The sequence below is a fragment of the Canis aureus genome, chromosome 25 (genome assembly GCF_053574225.1).
Source record: "Canis aureus isolate CA01 chromosome 25, VMU_Caureus_v.1.0, whole genome shotgun sequence".
Classification (NCBI taxonomy): Eukaryota; Metazoa; Chordata; class Mammalia; order Carnivora; family Canidae; genus Canis; species Canis aureus.
This window is the reverse complement of record NC_135635.1, coordinates 39,498,425-39,521,736: the sequence shown is the minus strand read 5'-3', so window position 1 is coordinate 39,521,736 and position 23,312 is coordinate 39,498,425. Positions and strand designations below refer to the sequence as shown.

The following is a 23,312-nucleotide window of genomic DNA, read 5'->3' as shown; positions in this document are numbered from 1 at the left end:
AGGGGAGAGAGGAAGCCAATGAACGGCCGGGCTGGAGGCTGGCACCGGGATCTTTCCGGGTCTGAGGCTGGCGGACCCCAGTCCATGCCTGCAAGCCAGGGTGGCACAGAGGAAGAAAATCCAGGTCCCTTACTACTCCATGGGTTCTGGCAGGATGCCCATCCCCTCTACACCCCCATTGCCCTCCTCTCCCCAGAATCCAAACTGACTCCAGACCCTGAGCCCCTGAGGAGACAGGGAGCCCAAGAGCCTGAAACTCATTTCTCAGTAGACTACATTATTTTCTCTCTTCAGAGGGGCCCTGCCCCACCCTCCCGCCACTACTCTTCAAGCAACAAAGCCAGTACCCAGTCCCCTCAAAAAACACACAGTGGCCAGAGATTATAAAATGTGTATTAGATTTCATACGCAGTGGGGACACCAGCCTCACAGAGGTTAAGAGTTCCAACCCTGTGCCAACAGCAGTAAGCCACCCCAGTCTAGTACCAGCCATTCATCTAAGACAACACTGGATGGCTGCTGCCTCTGGACTGAGATTTTCTCCTCTTTGCTGGTGGGGGCTGGCTGGAATCAAGGGGGGACATGGCGGGAGTCTCAGGTCCCTTGGGGGTGCCATTCTGTTTCCGGAAGGCAGCTCTCTTGGAAGGCTGTGCTGGCAACTGCTGCTTTACTTTCTTGGTCCCTCTGGTGCTTCTAAGGGGCTGATCACAGTCCTCAGGCTTGAGTGTGTCCTGGGTCTTGGAAAGGGATAGCACAGGCACTTCTGTGTCCGTGCCCTTAGGAGGGCCATTCGGCTTCCGGAAGGCAACCTTCTTGGAGGATAGCAGCGTAGCTGATTGTTGCTTTAGTTTCTTAGTCACCTTTGGTCCCCTGATCTCTTGAGTTGGCTGACTGCTGTCCTGGAGCTTGGAAGAAGCTTGGGACTTTGTGTCACAAGATACAGTGGACAATCCTGAGTCTGTCCCTTTGGAGATGCCATTCTGCTTCTGGAAAGAGGCCTTTTTGGGATGTTGCCGTTTCTGCAACTGCTGCTTTGTTTTCATAGCCATTCTGGCCTTCTTGGCAGGCTGGCTGCTGCCCTCAGGTTTGGGGGTCACCTGGCCCTTCACCTCAGGCAAGTCTAGGCTTGTAGGGGTGGAAGCTGCAGAATTTCCTAGGTTAAAATGAAACATGTGGTTTAAGAAAATGGGCCTCACCACTGGTTCCTGATCATTACTAGAGGAAGTTAGTACCAGTATCAAGATAAAGAAACTGCCTACTAATGGCCAAGTATGCCACATAGTGGCGTAAGAGTACACTATCTTGGGATCCCTGGGTGGCTCAGTGGTTTAGAGACTGCCTTCGGCCCAGGGCCTGATCCTGGAGACCTGGGATCGAGTCCCATGTCAGGCTCTCTGCATGGAGCCTGCTTCTCCCTCTGCCTGTGTCTCTGCCTCTCTGTGTCTCTCATGAATGAATAAATAACATCTTAAAAAAAAAAAAAGTACACTATCTAGATCCATATTACTTAATATTACCTGGCCTTTATTCAAGTCACATCTGAATCTTGTATTAGAGAAAGGGATCAAAAAAAATAAATAAAAAGGAAGAGATTATCCATCCTTGGGCAAAAAGGTTTTCAGAGGAAGCTGTCAGGAAGCTTCAGGACAGGTCACATGACACTCTTGAGGAGGAGGTGAACCTTGAATAAACTGAGGCACTGGGCTTTTTCTTTTTTCTTTTTTATTTATTTATTTATTTATTTATTTATTTATTTATTTATTTATTTTTTTATTCATGATAGGCACACAGTGAGAGAGAGAGAGGCAGAGACACAGGCAGAGGGAGAAGCAGGCTCCATGCACCGGGAGCCTGATGTGGGATTCGATCCCGGATCTCCAGGATCGCGCCCTGGGCCAAAGGCAGGCGCCAAACCGCTGCGCCACCCAGGGATCCCGGCTTTTTCTTTTTTAATCAAAGACCAGTCTGAGGGTGTTTTTTGTTTATGTAGATTTTGATGAGATGCAAGAAAATAAGTCATACACTGCAACTAGAAACAGGCTAGTAAGGCACAAATGAGAAATGACATTAAACACTTTTTTTTTTTTTTAAGATTTTATTTATTCATTCATGAGAGACAGAGAAAGGCAGACACAGGCAGAGGGAGAAGCAGGCTCCATGCAGGGAGCCCGATGCAGGACTCGATCCTGGGATTCTAGGATCACACCCTGAGCCAAAGGCAGATGCTCAACTGCTGAGCCACCCAGGAGTCCCTAAACACGTACTTTTAAAGTTACAGCAAGGGCAGCCCCGGTGGCTCAGCGGTTTATTGCCACCTTCGGCCCAGGGCGTGATCCTGGAGACCCGGGATCGAGTCCCACGTCAGGCTCCCTGCACAGAGCCTGCTTCTCCCTCTGCCTGTGCCTCTCTCTCTGTGTGTCTTTCATGATTAAATAAATAAAATTAAAACAAAAATAAAAATAAAGTTACAGCAAATTTTGCTAGTTCTTACGGTTTCCCTTAACGTTCAGATGTGACTTTTGTGAGGACCATTATTTATAAAGAAAAAAAAAAATTGCAGTCATGCGACTCAATCTCAGGATCAAGAATTCAATTCATGTTGGGCATAGAGATTACATAAATAAGTAAACTTGAAAAAGAAATCAACTCAGTCACAGTTTGTATTCAGAGAACTCACCTCTCCCTCTTCCAACTAAACCTAAGTTTAGGGACGCCTGGGTGGCTCATCGGTTGAGTTTCTGTCTGCCTTTGGCTCAGGGCATGATCCCGGAGTTCCGGGATTGAGTCCCACATTGGGCTCCCTGCATGGAGCCTGCTTCTCCCTCTGCCTATGTCTCTGCCTCTCTTTCTGTGTCTCTCATGAATAAATAAAATCTTAAAAAAAAAAAAAAAAAAAAAAGACTAAACCTAGGCTTATATCCCAGCTGGCAGAACTCTGAAGCCTGTTCCAGAAAACCCCACCCTTCTCCGAGATCTAGGCCAGACTCAAGATGGTTGAGAAAAAGATCTGCAATTAGTGTGATGGGCTCAAAGAACCTCTAATAGTCCAGAGGAGTCTTGTGCCAACCTGGTGCTGACAATGCTGGACCTCTGCTGAGGTCTATTACCAGGAAGGCAACCCTTGGCCAAGAAGGAAAAGAAACCACAACTGCACTGGGAATGCATTTAGTGCCCAAAGACTGCAGCCACTTGGCAGGATCAAGGAAAAGGTTCCCAGTTGCACGAATTCTTTAACATATACTCAAATGGGGTCCAGGCTCTGGAACGATTCTGACTGGAATGAAAGAGGCAGAAATCCCTCCCTTCCCTGCAGTCATATACCTCCTAAAAGGTAGAAAGAGCAAAGGTGGTGAAGAAGGGCAGAAAGGGCAGAGTATGCTTACCTGTCTGGGACTGGGGGATAGAATTAGAGAATTTCTTGAACTTGGCAATAAAGAAACCATCCATATTGTGGGTATGAGGGTAGAAGCGGCGGGTAGAACGCAGGGTAGGGTGGAAGCGCCTTTCTCGAAAGCGAGTGAAACCCTCCTGGCCAAAGTCTAAACCTGTGGGCACCAACCGCACGTTCCTCTTTTTCAGGGCATAGTCTACCACCCACTCATTCTCTTCCACCTGGATACATCAAGGAGACAAGGAAGAGAGAAGGAAAAGTAGAGCTGGAGCTGAAGGGAGCTCTAAGGGGCCAACAGCCTCCTGGCCCTGTTCCCTGAGCTCCGCCACAACAGAGGCCTCACCATGATGGAACAGGTACAGTATACAAGGTAGCCTCCTGTCTTGGAGGTAGCATTGACGGAGTCAATAGCACTCAGGAGCAACTCCTTCTGAAGGTGAGCACAGCGCAAGATGTCCTTCTCATCCTATTCCAAAGAGAGACCGATAGAAGGGTGTCAAAATGTCACAAGCCAGCCTCAGGAAAAGAGGTGAGCCTCCACCTCCCATCCCAGCTTGCAAGGACTAGGCCAAGACTTCTCAGCCAGCCCCCACACTCACTCTTAGCCCCCCCCCCCCCCAACACCTCACCTTGTTAGTCTTCACGGCTGGGTCTTTGGAGATGACCCCAGTACCACTACAAGGAGCATCCAAAAGTACTCGGTCAAAGCCCCCCACCACCTGGGGAAAAAGGCTAGGTTAATTAGGTGTTTTTGGTGGTCCTTATCACACCATTATTTTCCAGGGGCAAGTTTCAATACTGAAGTCAAGAAGGGAACAGGCAAACTAGAAGACACACAGAGGGGAGCCACACCTTGGGGAACTGGCGCCCATCGTAGTGGCTGATGATGGTGTTGGTGACTCCCAACCGGTGCAGATTACCCACGACACTCTTGAGCCGCTCAGCATTGGCATCGTTGGCAAGAATCACACCTGTGTTCTTCATCAGCTGGGCTGAAGGGAGAGAGGCATGGTGCTCACCAGCCAGCCACCCTCCAGCCCCAAAATGTGAAGTGGTAAATTCCCACCACTTCAAGGCAACTTTACTGTGAATAGGCCTCCTCCCCATGGTCTACAGGACAGATCTAGACCTGCACCCTCTGATGAGTAAGACTGCCAGTGTGGTTTTTTTCAGTTACCAAGCATCTTTTTGGTCCTCCAGACTAACTTACTTAAATGATAATAGCTTAATAAAATGACTATAACTAGCTATATGCTGAACACTTTGCTAAGGACTTCTAAAACATAACTTAACCCCGACAATTCAAGTATAATATAACTGCCAAGCCAAGCACAGTTGCCCCATTTCACATAGTAAGACAAGACCAGAGGCTTGTCCGTGGTCATATGGGTACTTAGTGGCACAAAGGGCTGGAACCCAGGCCAAATCCAGAGTCTGTACTCTTCACTTTTCTGCTAGTTGCTTGTGCACTGTTTTCTTGAGCACCAGAGAGTCAACGACCTCATTTACTTAGAAAAGCAGAGAGCCAGATGGCTCCTACCCTGGCCTGCCTTTCTCATACCTATGTAGCTAGTCTTTCCTCCAGGGGCACAACACATGTCCAAGATCCGTTCGTGTTCTTGGGGTGCCAAGGCCATGACCGGCAACATACTGGAGGCTCCCTGAAGCATATAGTACCCAGCCAGGTACTCGGGGGTAGCACCTGTGGAGGAGGACCAGTCAGTGACATGCTGGGACAAGGGCAGGGGCAAAGGGGCTATCGGGCAGGGGATACTTACCAATGGGCACAGAAGAATCATATACCACTAGTCCAGTCTTTGACCACTTGCCCAGAGGATCCAGGTTAACTCCACGGTTAATTAGTGCCTGAAAATAAGAAAGATAAAGATTTTATAACCTCGTAGGCTACCATATCCAGAAAACAGGTGGAAATATAAAAATATGGTTCTACTGAGTTACAACACAATCATAGACTCTGCAGCCTCTCCTATATCACCCATGACGTCCTTTCCCTTAGCCTTAGGCTCTAACTCAAGGCCTGAACTCTATCTGAATGGAGCAGACTGCCAGCTCCTGTCCTTTGGTTTCCTGGAACTGAACTCTGATGTTCCAGTAGGCTCAGTCCCCCTTACCACTATAAAATATAACATCACCGGCTATAGCACATTAAAGATAAGGATCAGGTAGGTTACATTCACACCAGGAAGACTACACACAGGGTCCTGCCAGTGACCACAGGACACCAGTATTAACATACAGCCCCTGAACCCTCTAAAACGGTGAGTTTAAAATACTGTTTGTGCATGTGTGGGGGCAAGAATCTGTTTCACCAGCCCCTCAATGATCTAAAAAGCAGGTAACTCCCATTTTGTTCTGAGGCAGCAGAACTTTAATCCTGATGCAGCATCTCAACCCTGTCACAGGGAGCACAAGCTGAAGGGACAAGTTCTCACTTCAGAGTTCCCGGGCCCCAAGCCAGTCAGATAAATCCAGTATGACACTAGGCCTACCTGAGTTTGCCTTTGGATCATGCCTGACCAAGAAATGCTTAGGTACTAACAGCCCACTCCTCAACCCCCATCTAAGTCAGATAGGGGAGTCTCTGCAGTTAGAAGTCAACAACCCCCTGAGATACAGAAAACAAAAATCTCAAAATCCATCCCTTACCTGAGCGAGGTCTCGACGTCGGGTTTTCAAGGTATTGGTCCTGAGGGTGATGGGCCGAGGCACCTCATTAGCTTCTAAGAACTCCACCAGCTGGGAAAGCAAAATGGCAGGGAGCAAGTCAGGCTGGCCAAGGAGCTTAGCTGGAAGAGGAAAGAGGAAGGAGGCTGCCCTCCTCACACAAGGTAAGATTGAGAGGTTGAGAAAAGAAAAGAAGGGGCATTAGATTAGCACTTCAGTACCTCAGACAGAGGAAAAAGGTCCATAAGCTTGCCAAGTAGGAAGTCTCCATAGGAGTAATAAGTAGCCAGATCCTTCTGAAGCCGGTGCAGATACTCAGAACGAGACCGACCTTCCTCCCGCTGAGTCCCAAAATCACGCAGCACTCCCACTATATCCTGGATGCGCTTGTGAATCCGTTGCAAGTCTGGAGCCTGGGCATGTGGATGTGTTAAGGAACTGTAACTGTTTCATGATGTCCAGAGTCTGGAAATTTCCTCTCACAAGCACCTTTCCCCTACCCCTCACCCAGCACTGGAAGGATATCCTGCTCCATCTCCCCAGGAAGGGGCAGCACAAAGGACTCCTCCTCATCCACATTGATCTGTAGGCCCCCCTCTGTCTCATCATCCTTTTGGGGGCATGACTGAAGGGACCCTTTCTCCTCTTCCTCCTCAGTCTCCTCCTCACTCCACTGGCCCCTAGAAACAGGTTCAGAAACAAGGATTCACAGAATAAAACAGACACCAGCTCCTCCCTCAATTCTTTCACCCCAGCTGTTGCCTGGTCTCCATCTTAAGAGTTTCTAAAACTTACCCAGCCACAGCCTCCTGAACCTTTTGCTTCTGAGCAGCCCTCTCAATGGGCAGCAGCTGAAAAAAGAGACAAGGGGCTAGTTATGCAAAGCCTACCCTCCTACCCTCCCAGGTAGTATTTTATCTCTGTATTTTATCATTTCCTAAACGCAAAAGTACTCTCAGAAGCATGGAACCTAAAGAAGTGAAATGTGAGATTGGTACAGTATTTTTTTTAAAGATTTATTTATTTATTTATGATAGACACAGAGAGAGAAAAAGAGAGAGAGAGAGGCAGAGACACAGGAGGAGGAAGAAGCAGACCCCATGCCAGGAGCCCGACGCGGGACTCGATCCTGGCGCAGGACTCAATCCCAGGACTCCAGAATCGCGCCCTGGGCCAAAGGCAGGCACCAAACCGCTGAACCACCCAGGGATCCCCAGATTGGTACAATATTGACCATTGTTGCAACTAAGTAATGGATCAAGGGGTTTCACCAAAACCGTTCAACTTTTGTGTGTAGTTCCCTTCTCCTTAAAAAGTTCAGAACCTGGGGCATGCCTGTGTGGCTCAGTTGGTTGAGCAGCTGACTCCTGATTTCAGCTCAGGTCAATGATCTCAGGGTAGTTAAGACTGAGAGCCCCACTCAGGAGTCTGATTCTCTCCCTCAGCCTCTCTCCCTGCTCCCACACATGCATGTGCTCTGTCTCTCAAATGAATAAATTTTTTAAAAAGCTTTTATTTATTCATTTGAGAGAAAGAAAAAACACATGCACATAAGCAGGGGGGAGGAAGAAGCAGACTCCCCATTGAGCAGGGAGCCTGACGAGAGACTCGATTCCAAGATCCCAGGATCGTGACCTGAGCCAAAGGCAAAACTTAGCTGACTGAGCCACCCAGTGCATCTTCAAATTTGTTTCCTGCCCTTTCTCAGTCACAGATCACCAGCACTTTCATAGACATAATAGTCAAATGTTAACTTATTAGTTAGTTATAAGCTTCTTTATACACTTTATAACTTAGTGTATAAAGAAATTAAAATTTACTTAAGCATATTGGGTATTTTGGCAGCTTCCAGAGTTTGGAGCATTATAGTCCACAGGATGCCTGCAAATCTCCTGATAGTAACTCTGTAGAGAAAAGGCAGTCTAGGAAAAAGGTGCAAATGTGAACTTTGTTTTCATCAATAAAAAAAAAAAAAAACAAAAAAAAAAACAAAAACCCACCACCACCACCAACCACCTTGTATCACCTGAGTTTTCCTAACATATTCATATACTAACTGTATAATAATACATAAAGAACCCCTCCCTTTTTAAAAGTAATCCCTATACCCAACATGGGGCTTAAACTTACACTCCCAAGACCAAGAGTCCCATGCTCTACTGACTGGCCAGCCAGGCAATCCTACATAAATAACTTCTTACACCCCAGTCAATAAATCTGTCCATACTCTGGATCCTCCTCTGAAACAGAATTACTAGGTCAAAAGGAAGAAACTCTCCAAGGTTCTCAGACACCAAATGCTTCACTAAAAAACTATGTACGCTCTCTATTCCCCTCAGTGGGGCACTCAAGTATCCACTTGACCAGGTCCTCACCAGCACTGAGGAGTCTCATATTTCAAAATGATCAATCCTACAGCTTTTCTACACTTTTGTGTGCATTGAGCAAACACAGATGACAGGAAAACAATGATGGAATGCTAAAACCCCTTTTCTCTACTCAGCTCATCCTTGTCACTGAGTCTCAAGGACCCGGAAAGACTAAAAGGCAAGGATCCCTTCCTCAAAACCCAGAGAACTAAAGCTCACCTCTTCATCTTCATCTTCGCCCTCTGAGTCGGAGTCGGCGCCGTAGTCATCTATCATATCAGCATCACTGTCCTCAGAGCCCCAGAGGTCCTCCTGGTTCAGCACACCATCCTCTTCAGAGTCTTCCTCCTCCACCTCTTCCTCCTCACTGCTATGGGTCAGTGCTGGACGCTTCTTGCCTTGAGTACCGTGATGCAAGGGCTGGGCTCCCTTCTTGCCAGGTGTCTGGACAGCTCCTCCAGAGATTCCTAAGGGTTTGAGGAATTCTGGACTGACGGCAGCCACACGCTGATGGAACCTACACTTTCTATTCCTAAAGATGTCCTGTTTCTTTCTCTCCAGAAATGCCCAGCAAGGCCTTCCCTACCCAGAACCCAGCGGACTCGTCATAGAGCACACAGCTCCTATACTCACTGACCTTTGGGTAGTTTTCCAGGCAATGGTTTGGCCCCAGGGAACTTATGCATCGCAAGGGATTCAGCAGAACCCAATCTCCTCTTGGCTGCCCTGAAAAGAAGTGAGGAAATGGAACATACCTCTGGGCTCTGCCACTGAAATGGGACAGTCCCCAAACAGCCCTTTCCACATGTGATCATGGGACTAAAGATAAGCAGTACCAATTTAATCCAGGTAAACCTGCACAACCACACTCACCTCTTCCGAGCACGACTAGATAGCCTCTTAGAATTTTCATCACCAGCTGTATTTAAAAAAAAAAAAGAGAGAAGCAGAACAATAGGTTACAGGGAAAATGAAAAAGAACATTAGAAGAGAGGGGTGCCTGGGTGGCTCAGTGGTTAAGCGTCTGCCTTCGACTCAGCATGATTCCGGAATGCCAGGATGGAGTCCCACATCAGGCTCCCCGCACATAGCCTGCTTCTCCTCTGCCTGTGTTTCTGCCTCTCTCTGTGTCTCTCGTGAATAAATAAACATATCTTTAAAAAAAAATTAGAAGTGAAAATAAATGTAGAGAAAGAATACACTAATTAGGGGCATCTGGATGGCTCAGTCTGCTGAGCTTCGGCCCGTGGCTCAGATCATGATCTCAGATCTCAGGGTCCTGGAATTGAGCCCTGAGTTGGGCTCCCGGCTCAGCAAGGAGTCTGCTTCTCCCTCTTCCTCTGCTATTACCCCTGCTTGTGCTCTCTCACTCTGTCAAATAAATAAATAAAATCTTACAAAAAAAAAAATACACTAATGAAAGGGAGTAGATTCTAATTCGTTCCACAGAGCTTTACAAGGAGCTGGATGAGAGATGTAAAAGAGATGATCTGTATGTGGTTGTTCATCAATCAAATCCAAACTGGGCCTCCCTCCAGACTTCTTTTTTTTTTTTTTTTAAATAAATTTTTATTCATTTATGATAGTCACACAGAGAGAGAGAGAGAGGCAGAGACACAGGCAGAGGGAGAAGCAGGCTCCATGCAGGGAGCCCGACGTGGGAGTCGATCCAGGGTCTCCAGGATCACGCCCTGGGCCAAAGGCGGGCGCCAAACCGCTGCGCCACCCGGGGATCCCTCCCTCCAGACTTCTGATTTCAGTAAATAGTATTACCATCATTCTGGTAACAAGAGAGATTCAAAATTAATCTTTTCTCTCTGGCCTTGGACCTGGTTTGCTGCAACATGGCTAAACCCTCCAAGAAGGTCTGAATTGGGGATGGGATGATAAATATGGAGTAGCCTGTGGTGCTTGGACCTATACCACCACTTCTGCTGTGGCAGTCAATTCTGCCATCAGAAGACTGAAGGAACTGAGGGACCAGCAGAAGCTCCACCATCTGAAACACTGCTGGTCTATAACAAATGGATTTATGTGACAAACAAAACTGTCTTCTCTTCTGTTTTTTTTTTTTTCTTTTTTAGGATTTTATTTATTTACTCAGAGACAGAGAGAGAGAGAGGCAGAGACACAGGCAGAGGGAGAAGCTGGCTCCACGCAGGGAGCCCGATGCGGGACTCGATCCCGGGACTCCGGGACCATACCCGGGACCGAAGGCAGACGCTAAACTGCTGAGCCACCCAGGGATCCCCTCTTCTGCTTTCTTTTATTCTCAATTTAATCAGTGACCAGCCACAGATTTTACCTTAGTAACTAGTTTTCCATACATTCTCCAAAAAAATAAAAGGCTTAAATGCCAGCCCTGTCATTTGCAAATGCCCAAGCTACTTAACATTCATTTCCTTCAGAATGTCTCTCTCACAAAGCACTAAGAGAATGAGGTGACATAACATGTCCAACAGATTCAGTATAGTGCCTAACACTTTTGAAAGATTTTAGAGGGAGAGAGTGTGCATGAGCAGGGGGAGGGGAAGAGAGAAAGAGAATCCTCAAGCAGACTCCCCGCTGAGCAAGGAGCCTGATGCAGGGCTTGATCCCACAACCCGGAGATCATGACCTGAGTGGACATCAAGAGTCTGATGTTTAGGGCAGCCCGGGTGGCTCAGCGGTTTAGCGCCGCCCCGTCCAGGGCCTGATCCTGGAGTCCCTGGATCGCGTCCCACATGGAGCTCCCGGCATGGAGCCTGCTTCTCCCTCTGCCTGTGTCTCTGCCTCTCTCTCTGTGTGTCTCTCATGAATAAATAAATAAAAAATCTTAAAAAAAAAAAAAAAAAAAAGAGAGTCTGATGTTTAACCGACTGAGCCACCCGGGTGTCCCAGTGCTAGCACTTTCTAGTATCTCAAAAACCTGCATCTTTTATCTAATGCCCAACACAAACTACCTGTCCACTCTTCTGTCATCCCCAGCCTTCCATGCCATAGATTATTCACCATATGGGAATCAGATCTGTGCCTTCCCATGCTCACCTCCTCCACAAAGCAGTTGATGTGACTGGTCTGTTCCCTTCCCAAGTTCCACTTACTAAAACGTCAACCATTTTCCAAAACCCAGATTAAAATCTTTTTAAACTCGAAATGCGTAGGTCCTCTAATAACCTTACTCAGTATTAACCTAGTATTAACCTGTACCTCTTGTTGCATGGGTACTTGGGTCCCTGCTGCATCTTCCCTAATTTCTAAGTGCTGATGACAATAAGTGTTTCATTCACACTTGTTTTTATTTTTTTGAGAGAGAGCGAGCGAGGCTGGGGTGGGGTGGGGTGGGGTGGGTAAGGGGAGAGTGAACCTTAAGCAGACTCCCCACTGGGCGGGGAGCCTGCTGTGAGGCTCCATCTCACCACCCTGAGATCATGACCTGAGCCAAAATCAAGAGTGGGACGCTTAACCGACCAAGCCACCAGGTGCCTCCATTCATACTGGCTTTCTAAAAACTCATACAACAAACTCTGGTTTCTCTTCAAATGTATAAAGCTAGCAACTCATTCAAAGAAAATTCCCCTTGAACAGAAAAGAAGTACAGAGACGAGAAACGGAGGAGAATGTGATTCAGATGAAAGAACGGTGCAAAACCTAGAGGCCTGGGAGGAGAGGGGGCGGGCCCTGAGCCTTACCTGCAGGCAAGAATCTAGCGAGTTCGGTCTCAGCGCCCTTCTGTTTCCGAGCCTTCCGGCCCGGTCCGCGCTTCTCCTTCTTCGTGGGGTCCAACTTGCGCCCCATAGTTCTGGAGAAAAGAAAAATGGGAGAGGATAGAGTCGCGTGTGTTAGAAAGGGAAACGGAGACGGCAGACTCGGCGTATCAGAGCGGGACAGGGCACCCTGGAGCCTCGACTCCGCACCTCTCCCTCAACCGACCCTCACGGCAAGGCCAGACCTCCACCCCCCGCCCGGCCCGGCCCGGCCCTTGGGTCCCACGCCGTTTGTACGGCGTCCCGCTCGCAACGCCCCAGTCTGGATCAGTGCAGTCACCCTTCCCCGACTTCTTGCACACCCGCGCGAAGGCCGGGCTCACCTGAAACACGCTCCAGGCCCCAGAGGTCCGGGGAAGCGGCGCGACACTCCACGTGCGCCCCGAGGTCACGGTTCCGGCACCGCGCGCGGAGGAAGCGCTTCACGCAGGCGCACGGAGGCGCGCTGACCCCGCGGCCCGCCTCTTCCGGCCGCTTCCAGTCCGCCGCAGACCCGGAACGGACTGCCGCCCTGGGAACGCGCGCTGGGCTGGCGGCGGCGCCGCGGGAGGAGATTCGGGGCGGACCGCTCCAGTCCCTCTCCGAGGCCGAGAAAGCGAGGACCGAACCGTCTTCGACTTCCCGCCCTTCCCGCAGTGTTGGCTTCTGGATTCACCGCAGATTTCAGCGGGAAGAACTGGTACCTCCGAGCCGCCCCACCTCTCGAACCAGGACGCGGCGGCGGCCCTCGTGGCTCGCTCCACCCTCCATCTGGTCTCGGGAGCACGGAATCCCATGCCACTCCCCTCCTTCCAGCCCCTTTGACCAGGAAAGCCACCTCTTCGGCCCCCCAGACCCCTGCTCAGCCCGTCGAGGAAGGTCTCTGCCTGGCTTCACACCGCCAGAGGCTGAAGGCGGCCTCTTGGGTCCTCGTTTCTCACAAGTTAACAATACCCTCGGCCTTCTTTCCAATATAAGCGCTAAGGCGGTGCGCTTAGCAGCTGTTACAAAGTTTTCCAAGCACTTTACTAGTTTTATCTCCCCACCTCTATGGGAAGAGATCTTTATTTTAGGAGACATCTACAGCCCAGTAAGTTAACTTTCTCAGCTCACAAAGCTATGGAACAGCAGCACAGGGTATGTATGAACCCAGTTCTAGTTTTGTAGCTCATTTTCCAGGTGGTGGTCGGTCATCCTGGGTCCCGAGCACCTAAGGCACAACAAGCACACGGAACATGGCTCTTCTGTAGGATACCCGACACACTCACCCACCTTCACCTACACCCACACTGAACCAGAGCACTAAAATACAAGGAAATTTTTATTTTCAATTTTCATCAAGAAATTTGCTGTGGTTTTTATGCTTTTGGTTCTTTTCCTTTTTTTTTTTTTTTTTTTTTTTTCCACTTTATTTCATTCTAGCTGCTCAGTGGCTGGAGCCGCTGGGTTCCTGGTATTAAAAAGATGCCAACAGAGGTAGCTGTGTCTCGCCCAGGGGCCCGGCCCACTCTGAATACCCCAAAAAAGGAGAAAAAACACAAAATAAACCAACAAAATAAAACCAAAAGGAGGAAGAAATTCAGATCATTTTCTTCAAGCCTGGCGGGAACCCACAACAGTTTGTGTGTAACAGGCGTTACAGTGGGGAGAAGCCAGGGCCCAGAAGAAGGCCAGCCCGCCAGCTCCCTGCAGATGGCGCCGGCGCTACTGCTGCATGTCTCTCCAGCAGGAAGGGCACCACTGCCCCTCACTCCCCCCTTCCCCAGTGCACTGGGGGCTGTTCCTTTACAACACGGAAGATGGGGCAGAAGGAAGGAGAGGGTCTCTCAGGCCCCCCGGGGAGAAGCTGGGCAAGGGAAAGTGAGGAAGGTCACTGCTCAGCGGTGGAGGTGGTATCATAGATCCGGATCTTCACTGCTGCTGGGCTACCTATAGGAAAAAAGCCAAAGGAGTCAGAATTCCAAACCACAGGATCTACCCAATCCCAAGGGAACTCCCTGGTAAGAGCCCCACCTGCCCAGTATATGAAACTCGGGACCGAGAGCAAAGTTACAAGTTCCAGTATGGCTCTGCTGAAACAGGTGGCCAGAAGACAGGGGTCTACCTGCTGTGGAGTAGGTTCAGGTGCTCGGTTTGCCAGGCGGCTGAGAATGTTACGCTCTGACATCTGTAGCCTCACAGCAACTGGGGGAATCCGGGCAATAGTGGCTGGGAGTCGAGTCACATCAGCTTTCATGTCACTCAGCAGTTCTTCTAGCTGTTTCAGAACTGCACAAGGAAATACAGAAGGTGAGCTGTGGTCGTCAAGACTGAGAACCTTCTTACCCGGCCCCTCATTACTTCTCAGTGACCAAGCGAGTGATGTGCTGGAATGCTGGAGTACTATGCTCCAATACTGGAGTACTGTTTCTCTTGAGTCACCAGACCAGCCTCCACCACACTCAAATTCTTATTTCTCAGATTCCAGTTCCAACTGTCCATGATGCTATGTATCTTTACATTCTTCAACCCTCACTAACCTTGCTCCCTTACTGCTCTATTTTCTCCACTCCTTGAGAGATTTCTATTGTTTCCTTTTCTCACCATCTTTCCTCTCCACCTTTTGGAGCTCTCTTCCTTCCTGTTTATATCAGCCTTCTTTCCCTCATTTCGCCCTCCACCCCTCTTCATGTTTTAATTTTTTTTTCCCAAAGATTTTATTTATTCATGAGAGAAACAGACATAGGCAGAAAGAGAAGCAGGCTCCCTCTGGGGAGCCTGATGCAGGACTTGATCCCAGGATCACGACCTGAGCCCAAGGCAGACGCTCAACCACTGAACCACCCAGGTGCCCTGAATTTGACAGGATCTTAAATCACCAGAAGTTACCTCTACAGTAAGCCAGTAACACCCTATTATTCTGCTTTGCTTTCTACCTCGAAGAACTTGAATATATTAAGAGCCAAAGAACTAGTGTCCTGGATTGCCCCTAAGATACTAGCTTTCCAAGGAAGAAGGCAAAGATCCCCAGCACATCCTAAGCACCCAGACAGAGGGGCTCTAAAAACGGTTTGGAAACCAGGAGTAACTATGTGTGAGGGAGAGGTAGCAGAAGGAAGCTGAGTCAGCAGGAGGCAGGGGAGCCACTGGCTACCTTTGTGCAGGACCGCATTGGCTGGCTTGTTTCCTGCCATTGACTCCTTGGACAAGTGCTGGTGACTCTCCGCCAAACACTCCACCTCAGCAAAGCGCGTGTTTAGGGCCATGGAAGGGTGGGAGGGGTCTTCTGACATGTTCAGGTAAGCTGCCCGACGCAGCTGTTCCTCAATCACCAGGGCTTGTTCTAAGAGCTGGAGGATAAAGAGCAGAGGGGAGTTGCACTGACGCTCGCTTTGCTTATTTCTGATGGGCCTTTCCCAATCTATAAAGAAACTTACAGATGGCTCCCCCACACCCAAGCCCTTCAACACTGTGTTTTTTTATCCCCATTTGGAAATCCATGTTTTTAAAACTCTTTGCCCTTCATGAATTCAGTTATACAAAAATGTTAAAATATCTAGAAAATAGAGCAGATAAAAAACTAAGATCATAGTAATTGCACCTCCTACAGATACTTGTTAAACATGTTGAGGTTCCTTGCATCTGTATTTTTTATGTAACTGAGATCACTCTGTACACCTGTTTCACTCAAAGTTCCATAGTAAAAACCTTCCTTTATTATAACTGCCCTTGATAAAACATGATTTTTTAATGATTGCATGATAGTCTGTCCTATGGATATACCTACCACATCATGTTGTTTAAGTGGTTTTATGTTTTAAGAGTATTTGTGTTTTTTTTTTTTTGTCTCCGTATCTTACTCCCATTCCTTTCTTTCCCAACAAGCAGTGCTTCTAATATACTTACCACATGGCTTTGTGCAGGTATTCCTGAAAACTGAGTATTGTTTCATGTGTGCATTTCTAATTTACAGAATGATGTTGTTCTATACACATAAAAACCTTTTATTCCTTTCCCCACTTTAGTTCTTTTTAAAATGTTCAATTTATGTTGTTCTATCATATATATTTCATTCCTTCTAACTGTTGCTTAAAATGCTCCATGTGAATCCACGTTTTACCTATCTACACTCCCAGTCGATGTCCCAGGCAAGCATCTAGGTTATCTCCAGGCCCCACCACCAAAAATCATACTGCAATGAACACTTACACGTGTCACCTGATGGAGCTATGTAAAAGGTTCTTTGCAATATATTCCAAGAGACAGAATGTTGATTCAGAAGTTATAAGACTTAATTTGCTCAAGTATCCATCCACTGGTTCTTAAAGACAATAAAGCCATTAGGGGTCAGGAAATAGGACAGTATGAGAATAATGGGCTATTGTTTCTTCTACAAGATGTGTTCCAATGAGCAGAGTAATTTATCCCCAGACTGACCAAGCACCTACTTTCAATCTACATGCCCTGTTTCCTTCACCAACTGCCTCCTGTCCCAAACTATGACCCTTCCCCAGGATCATCAGCCCTTGGCTTGCTGTTCTTTTAAAGCACTCCCTTAAGTGATTTCTCCGCTCCCAGTTCAGCCAGCCCCTCCGTACAAAGGATCTGATGCTTTTCGAACCTGCATTTCAAGCACTGAGTGTTCTGATCTCACTCATGTATGATCATTCTTTGATCCCACGTTTGGGGCGGGGGGATGGGTAGTGGGAGGATATTAGCACTTTTCTAAAACTGAACTTACTCTTTTCTACACACTGCTCCGTCTCCTCACTTCCCTGATCTGCCAATGATAATTTTTCTCAGCGACTCAGGCTCAAATTTTAGTTTTTAATCTCAAATCCATTAAGTCAAGAGTCAGCAAACTATGGCCTACGGGCCAAATCTGACCTACTGTCTGTTTTTGTATGGCCCAAGAGTGGTTTTTTACATTTTTAAATGACTGGAAAAATAGTTTGTGGCACTTTATGAAAAAAACATGAAGTTCAAATTTTCATGTCAGTAAATAAAGTTTTATTGGAACACATTCCCACTTGTTTATAACCTGTGGCTGCTTGCACACTATGACACAGTATTTGCAACATGTGTATCCCTCAGAGCCTAAAATAGTTATCATCAGGCCCTTTAAGAGAAAAGGCTTACTGACTGCAATAAATCAGTAAATCCTATCAATTATTTGGTATCTGATTTCCTTTATTTCATCCTTTTCTTTTTTTAAACATTTTATTTACTTATTCATGAGAGACACACAGAAAGGCAGAGACATAAGCAGAGAAGAAGCAGGCTCCATGCAGGAAGCCTGATGTGGGACTCAATCCCGGGACTCCGGATCACACCCTGAGCCAGACAGATGTTCAACTGCTCAGCCACCCAGGCATCCCGCCCTTTTCATTTTCTACAAAAAGCATCACAGCCCAGCCTTACACCTCCTGACTATATGACAGTTCTATCATCTTATGAATGTTCTATTTCCATTTCCCTTAGTTGTATTACAACTCTTCACAAACCTTCAATGGCTGCCCAACTCTTATCAGGTGCCAAAAACCCACCTACTAACCTCTACTTCTTACCTTGCTCTCTAATCTACCTCCCACCATCACCCAACACAAGTGTTTTCTACAGCCCAACTGGGCTGTTTCCAAACTCTGTAGGCTCTGCTGCCTCTAGGCCTTTGCCCTACTTCATCCTGTTGATTCAAACAGCCTTCTGCTTCTATCCAGCTATTTCTATGACATTAATCAAAATTTAATTCCAATGCCGCCTTCTCCATGAAGCCATTCAAGGAGCTCTCTCTGGATTCCCCAAAATTCCCCCTGGAGAACTTTCATACGGATCTCTCCCAATACATAGAGTGGCATTCATTTGCTCACACATTTGCCTCTACCTTAAACTAAAAGCTCCTTGAAAACAGGCACCGTGCCTCATTTGTCTTTGTATCCTTGTGCTACTCACTGCTTGGCACATGATATCTAACGGTTAGTGTACATTTCTTACTCCCCCAGTGATACTCAGCTTAAAACCCACGACTTATCCACTGGTACCCCATTTTGACAAGTCTACACACTAGTTGCCCTCAACATATATTTGCTGAATTCCAGACTGAGACTCCTCTCAGTCCTGGGCTTACTAACCCTAGTGATTCTGAGAATGAAGCTCTACCTTCACATCGACTCTTTGCATCCACCCCACACACCCCTTATCCAAACAGGGTCTCTCAAACCTAGGAAAAAAAAGTACCACTAGCCCACTGACAGCCTTCCCTCTTCAGAGATCCAATTCAGTCCTACCTCTCCATCTTTCCTAACACTCTAACCTATTCTGTTCCCCTGATATATCCATGTCATTTATTAGTTTACATTTCTTTTATTTATTTGTTTTTTTTAAGTAGGCTCCATGCCCAACATGGGGCTGAAACTCACAACACTGAGATCAAGAGTCCTATGCTCTATTGACTGAGCCAGGCAGGTGCCCCTTCTTCTATGTCATTTATTAGGCACAGTCATCTTAGGCCCTTAAAGAGCTAATCTTCAAGTCTGTCCTGTTGTGTTTTTTTAATTTTTAATTTACTTATTTTAAGGAATCACTACACCCAACATGGGGCTGAAACTCACAACCCTAAGATCAAGATCACGTGTTCTCCAGACTGAGCCAGCCAGGTGCTCCTGTGTCTTTAGTTCTAATATTTAAGATACTTGGGAGCAATACAAAGAGTTAAGTAACAGGAGGGTGAAGAGACACCCTCCTCTACAGTCCCTTCTGCATTTCAAAGGCTGTCACTTCAATACTATATTCCTCCCTATCCTGCTCACCTTGAACCTTCGGGCTAGAAACTTATTCTTGATCTCTAAGAAATTGCCACGATTCATTTCACCCTTGAAAGGTTCATTGAGGATGGCATAGCGTGGGTCATTCTGGATGTCCTGCCACCGGGCATAGCCATGGCTATTGGAAAATTGCTCAGGAAAAACAAAACAAGGAAAGCAGAAACTTCAAACAGTAGGACCTTCAGAACCCTTTACCAAGAACCTCAGCCCAGACTCCAGCAAAGGATACTTTATGATGCCAGCCAGCAGCCAGTAGTCGTGCCGCCGATGCCAAATCTCGTAAGTCTTCTTAGTGACTGTGGCTGCCCGCTCCTCATTCTGCCAAAGGGAGTGCAACTCTGAATAGGAATTTGGGGAAGGTGGAGAAGAACAAGAGAGGCAAATATCTGTAAGAATTCAAAAAGCTATTTATTCCTGGCCCACAGATGCCATCTTAGGAGTAGGCCTCTGGCTTTCTAACATAGAGTCAGAGGAATGTGCAATCAACTTGGCAGTCCCTTATCTGGTAGAGGTAAAATCTTTGTATCCTTGCCTCTGACAAGAACCCTACTTTCACTTCAGATCCTTCTAACCCCAGTTGGTCCCTCAATGTCATACCAGTAAAACCACCATCTGCAATATTGAACATGAAACGTTGTTTGATATTTTTTTTCTGCTTCTCATCATTCAGGTCCTTGGGGGTCTCTCCATTCTGAAGCATCACCTCTTTTTTCTCTTCTTCTTCTTTTTTCTCTTCTACAGGATATGCAAAAAAAAATGTCAGCTCCAGACAAAAGCATAGCACCTTGGTCCTTACCCACAGCACTATATGCTCTAAGCATGCAGCCACCTTCACCCTTTCTCCACACAGGTATTTCTCAAACCCAGAAAAATGTCACTGGCCCGTGACAATCATATGTAGGGACAGTTGGGAGTCTTTTAGCTTGGGATTAAATAGTTATATGGGTGTGAGAAGCCAGGGGGTGTACCAGAGATAAAGTCCTTGCATCTAGTTTTAGAGTCCTTTTTAGTCACGATCAGCTTCTCCAAACACTCACCTTTGTCCTCTACCACAATGGGGGTCAGATCTACTGCTGACTTCTCTTCTACCTTCTCCACGTCAGCAACACCTGGGGGGAACAGATGGGATTTGAGAGTATATAAAGAACGTTCTGGGGTGCCTGGCTGGCTGTCGTTAGAGCATGCAACTCTTGATCTCGGGGTTGTGAGTTCGAGCCCCATGGTGGGTACAGGTTACTTAAAAATAAAATCTTTATAAGAAAATAAAAATAAAGAGGATTCTCCTCTGTCCCACACCAGTTAAGACTGGGGGACAGTCTTAACCCCAAATCTCAATGACTAACATCATAAAAAATGTCTTAAGGGATTAAAAACCCTCAATATAAAATCAAGGGTAGGGGATTCTCCAGGGTGTCACTTCCTCCTGACCTTTCCTTAGCCCAGCTAGAAGTACCTAAGTTTCACAGGGATCTGGATGTAATACTTGGAAATGTGGATACCTTTGGGCTCTGTCTCCATTGGTTCCTCTGTTCTCTCCTTCACCTCCGCCTTTTCTACTTTCTCCTCAACCTCAGGAGGTTCAACAAGGACTTTTTCATCCTCTGAGGCAGGGGCAGGGGGTTGTGTACACTTCAAAGGAAAAAGTACATAAGTTGAGGCAGACAGGCCAGCAACTGAAAAGATGAATGGGCTTCTTCATTTATCTTCCGTATGGCATCCGGTCACCCCCATCTCTTACCTCAACAGTGGCCTCCGGAGCTGTAGATTTAACCTCCTTTTCTCCTTCTACACTCTCTTCTTCTTTGAGGCTATTCTCCTCTATTTTTATCCCATCCTCTGCAGACCAATAGAAGGCAATTAATTAGGAAGAAAGTTCTAGATCAGAGAGAAGGTCATGCCTTCTCAGTTGGTCTTATCTTAAAATTGTCCTCTCGTGCCTTTAAGAGCCAGCCCTATTCTTAGGACGGCTCTCCTAAACTGAGAGGGAGATTGCTGTGTGTCCTGCCAGACTCCTCTGTCAGAGCTCAACACAAGGGAGCAGAAGAAACACTGGCAAGGACCAAAAAAAAAAAAAAAAAAAAAGAAGAACAGCAGAAAAGGATAGACAGTACAGACAGACTTACCAGCAGGTGGAGCAGGTGCAGGGGTATTGGGTTGTGTGTCCCCCGGAGTGGAGGGTGTAGGAGTCTTTGGAGAAGGTGACCCTGGCTGGGACATTTTCTTATTTTCTTCTACTTCAGCAAGCTCAGGCATGCTCCAACGCCCATTGACATGTTCAAACTCCTGAACCTGTAGCAATGGGACAGGAAGGTGAAGACCAATTCCAGCTCTAGGCTCCTCTCCCGTTTGTCCTCTAGTTTCCCGTAGAAACTCTGAACAATGCAGAGAGGCTTAGGGCTCACCTTCTTTCGAATCAAGGACATGACACCAATCCTGGTAAGGACATGCTGGCGAGACAAGCCTTCTCGGGGGACACCATCAGCAAAGGTCTCAGCCCCATCTGCTCCTGGCTCACATAAATGTCGCATGAAAAGAGATACGTAAGCCCTGTAGCAAAGAAGTGAGAAAATGAGTTCAACAGCAATCAGGCCAACTCCTAGAGGAGATCTTTCCACCAAACAACTCTGGCTCCATCTTAAGATAAAGCTGCCATCACACTGAAGGCCAGTTCTCCAGAACCCACACCATGCCCCAGGTTCTCCTCTAGGGAAACTAGGAACACAAGGAACCCTATTATTAGTGGTTACACCCACCAACTTCAACAGAGGAACCTGCCTGTTTCCCTGTGCAGCCTTGACTAGTACCATGGAACCACCAGAGATCAGAAGTTTTTGCTCTACCATCAGTCATTCCAGCTCTCCACTTACTTGAACTCTTTCTCTGATTTGCCTCGCAGATCTCTCACAAGCCACTGGGTGGTAAAAGCATCCTGAGGTGGCATCCCATACCGCATAATTGCATTAAGAAAGGCTTTTCGCTGGCGAGCATTAAAGCCAAGTACCTAGAGGAAGGAGGAGCCTAAGTGAGAGGGAGTAGGCCTTACTCCATCGATGACCAAGTATCTAGCACTCACCCACCCCACCTTAGAACCAAATGGCCCTTACTTCGATATTTCCACCAACACGAGCCAACAGAGGAGGCAATGGCTTATCTTTATCATTCCGCAGGCCCTTACGGCTGGGCCTGCGGGGAGCTGCAAGAAGAAAAGGATGTGTGAGTGATGCTGGTAGGGGTGTGAAACAAAGCAATATTTAAAAAGTCAGCAGAAAGGCATAGCTCTCACCTTCTGAACGTTCATCAAAGTCTTCATCACCTTCCTCTGAGGCCACTGAATAATCGGACTGGTTGTCGGACTGGTCGTCCTGCCAATCTGGAGGGAGAGAGGGCAGATGAGCGGGGCCCACTGCTCTAGTGGAACGGCCCATGGGTGGGGGGCGGGGCCGGCCACACACACCTCGGTCCTCCTGGGAGCCATCATTGTAGTTGACCTGTTTACGGATTCTTTTTCCTTTGCCCAAATTTCGGGCTAGATCTTCTTGCTGCTGCTCATAATGGTGCCGCAGCAATTTCTCCCAGTAGTCAGGATCCACACTTTCTTCCTGTTTTATGATTTCTCGTTCTACCTCCTCTTCCTCCTGGGACAGAGGGAGGGCCAGGACTCAGGGGTGCTGAAGTCAGCACCACCAGCTACCCCTGGTCCTCACAGTTCCCATTCTGCTAGCTCCTTTTCAGGACTGGGCTCTGAAATACTTTAGTGTGCCTCTTTGGACCTAAGAACTTAAAAGGAAATTTAATCGACAGGACATCGCTCCTCATTACGTAGAGATTAGCAGTCAACATAACTAAAGAAAAACGTGAGATGATGCTGTTATCACAAGAGAAGGATGAAGAGAGTATGCTTTCTTCTAACCCCCTTTGCAGATACCTATATGGTTGGAAGGCAGCAAAATGTAGAGAAGAAAGGTTAGCAAGGCAGAATGGAAGGTCTTCTGAAATACTGTAAAAGATTTCATAAGACATAAAGTAGAAGAGTCATAAGCTCTTTTGTTCTTCGTAACTTCATTAAAGTTTGCCAACTGTGTGCAAAAAACAATCCAGCAAATTATACAAACATATCCTCTTAGGTCCCAATAATGTTTATGTTCCTCTGAAAGTCTTATTTTCTTCAGACACTTCAGGACCAGCAACTGATTCCAAATCTCTTACATTAGTACAAAACCACTACAAACAGCATACTAGCAGAAACCACCTAAATGTCCATCATTATGGAACTAACCAAATAAACTCCTGGTGATAAGAAGTGGGCAAAATGGGTAAAGAGGGTCAAGAGGTATAAACTTCC

The 23,312-nt window shown here is 47.2% G+C and overlaps 2 protein-coding genes, 1 long non-coding RNA gene and 1 other non-coding gene across 11 annotated transcripts in view; 1 reads left to right on the top strand and 3 right to left on the bottom strand.

Annotated features, from left to right (window-relative positions):
- Positions 1 to 375: 375 nt before the first annotated feature.
- NOP2 (NOP2 nucleolar protein) lies at positions 376 to 12,674 on the bottom strand. Its single transcript, XM_077871293.1, has 16 exons — positions 12,515 to 12,674; positions 12,117 to 12,226; positions 9,319 to 9,364; positions 9,083 to 9,171; positions 8,665 to 8,912; positions 6,872 to 6,927; positions 6,602 to 6,756; positions 6,298 to 6,497; positions 6,059 to 6,148; positions 5,170 to 5,257; positions 4,953 to 5,093; positions 4,244 to 4,383; positions 4,021 to 4,110; positions 3,735 to 3,857; positions 3,384 to 3,612; positions 376 to 1,153 (listed from the first exon to the last, which is right to left on the bottom strand). Exons 2-16 carry the CDS (start codon positions 12,220 to 12,222, stop codon positions 498 to 500), a joined length of 2,457 nt encoding a protein of 818 aa, XP_077727419.1. The 5' UTR covers positions 12,223 to 12,226; positions 12,515 to 12,674; the 3' UTR covers positions 376 to 497.
- On the top strand, positions 1,784 to 4,637 carry LOC144297351 (uncharacterized). Its single transcript, XR_013364383.1, has 2 exons — positions 1,784 to 3,747; positions 4,175 to 4,637. It is a non-coding gene; the product is annotated as an uncharacterized LOC144297351 (long non-coding RNA).
- A 799-nt stretch (positions 12,675 to 13,473) lies between the features above and the next one.
- CHD4 (chromodomain helicase DNA binding protein 4) overlaps positions 13,474 to 23,312 on the bottom strand; it is a 29,170-nt gene continuing 19,331 nt past the window's right edge. For 3 of the 8 annotated variants that reach the window (XM_077871281.1, XM_077871287.1, XM_077871285.1), the window contains exons 26-40: positions 22,425 to 22,605; positions 22,254 to 22,340; positions 22,075 to 22,163; positions 21,838 to 21,971; positions 21,373 to 21,517; positions 21,094 to 21,259; positions 20,709 to 20,806; positions 20,470 to 20,599; positions 20,008 to 20,079; positions 19,568 to 19,705; positions 19,200 to 19,308; positions 18,956 to 19,088; positions 15,301 to 15,499; positions 14,275 to 14,438; positions 13,474 to 14,099 (exon numbers count right to left, since the gene is read on the bottom strand). In XM_077871281.1, coding sequence (XP_077727407.1) covers positions 14,082 to 14,099; positions 14,275 to 14,438; positions 15,301 to 15,499; positions 18,956 to 19,088; positions 19,200 to 19,308; positions 19,568 to 19,705; positions 20,008 to 20,079; positions 20,470 to 20,599; positions 20,709 to 20,806; positions 21,094 to 21,259; positions 21,373 to 21,517; positions 21,838 to 21,971; positions 22,075 to 22,163; positions 22,254 to 22,340; positions 22,425 to 22,605 — 1,863 coding nt within the window. In that variant the 3' untranslated portion in view covers positions 13,474 to 14,081. Of the gene's footprint in view, positions 14,100 to 14,274; positions 14,439 to 15,300; positions 15,500 to 16,358; positions 16,471 to 18,955; positions 19,089 to 19,199; positions 19,309 to 19,567; positions 19,706 to 20,007; positions 20,080 to 20,469; positions 20,600 to 20,708; positions 20,807 to 21,093; positions 21,260 to 21,372; positions 21,518 to 21,837; positions 21,972 to 22,074; positions 22,164 to 22,253; positions 22,606 to 23,312 lie in introns of those variants that run through there. The other 5 variants (XM_077871283.1, XM_077871286.1, XM_077871284.1 and 2 more) reach the window with 4 other exon arrangements.
- LOC144297796 (small Cajal body-specific RNA 11) lies at positions 20,893 to 21,032 on the bottom strand. Its single transcript, XR_013364658.1, has one exon.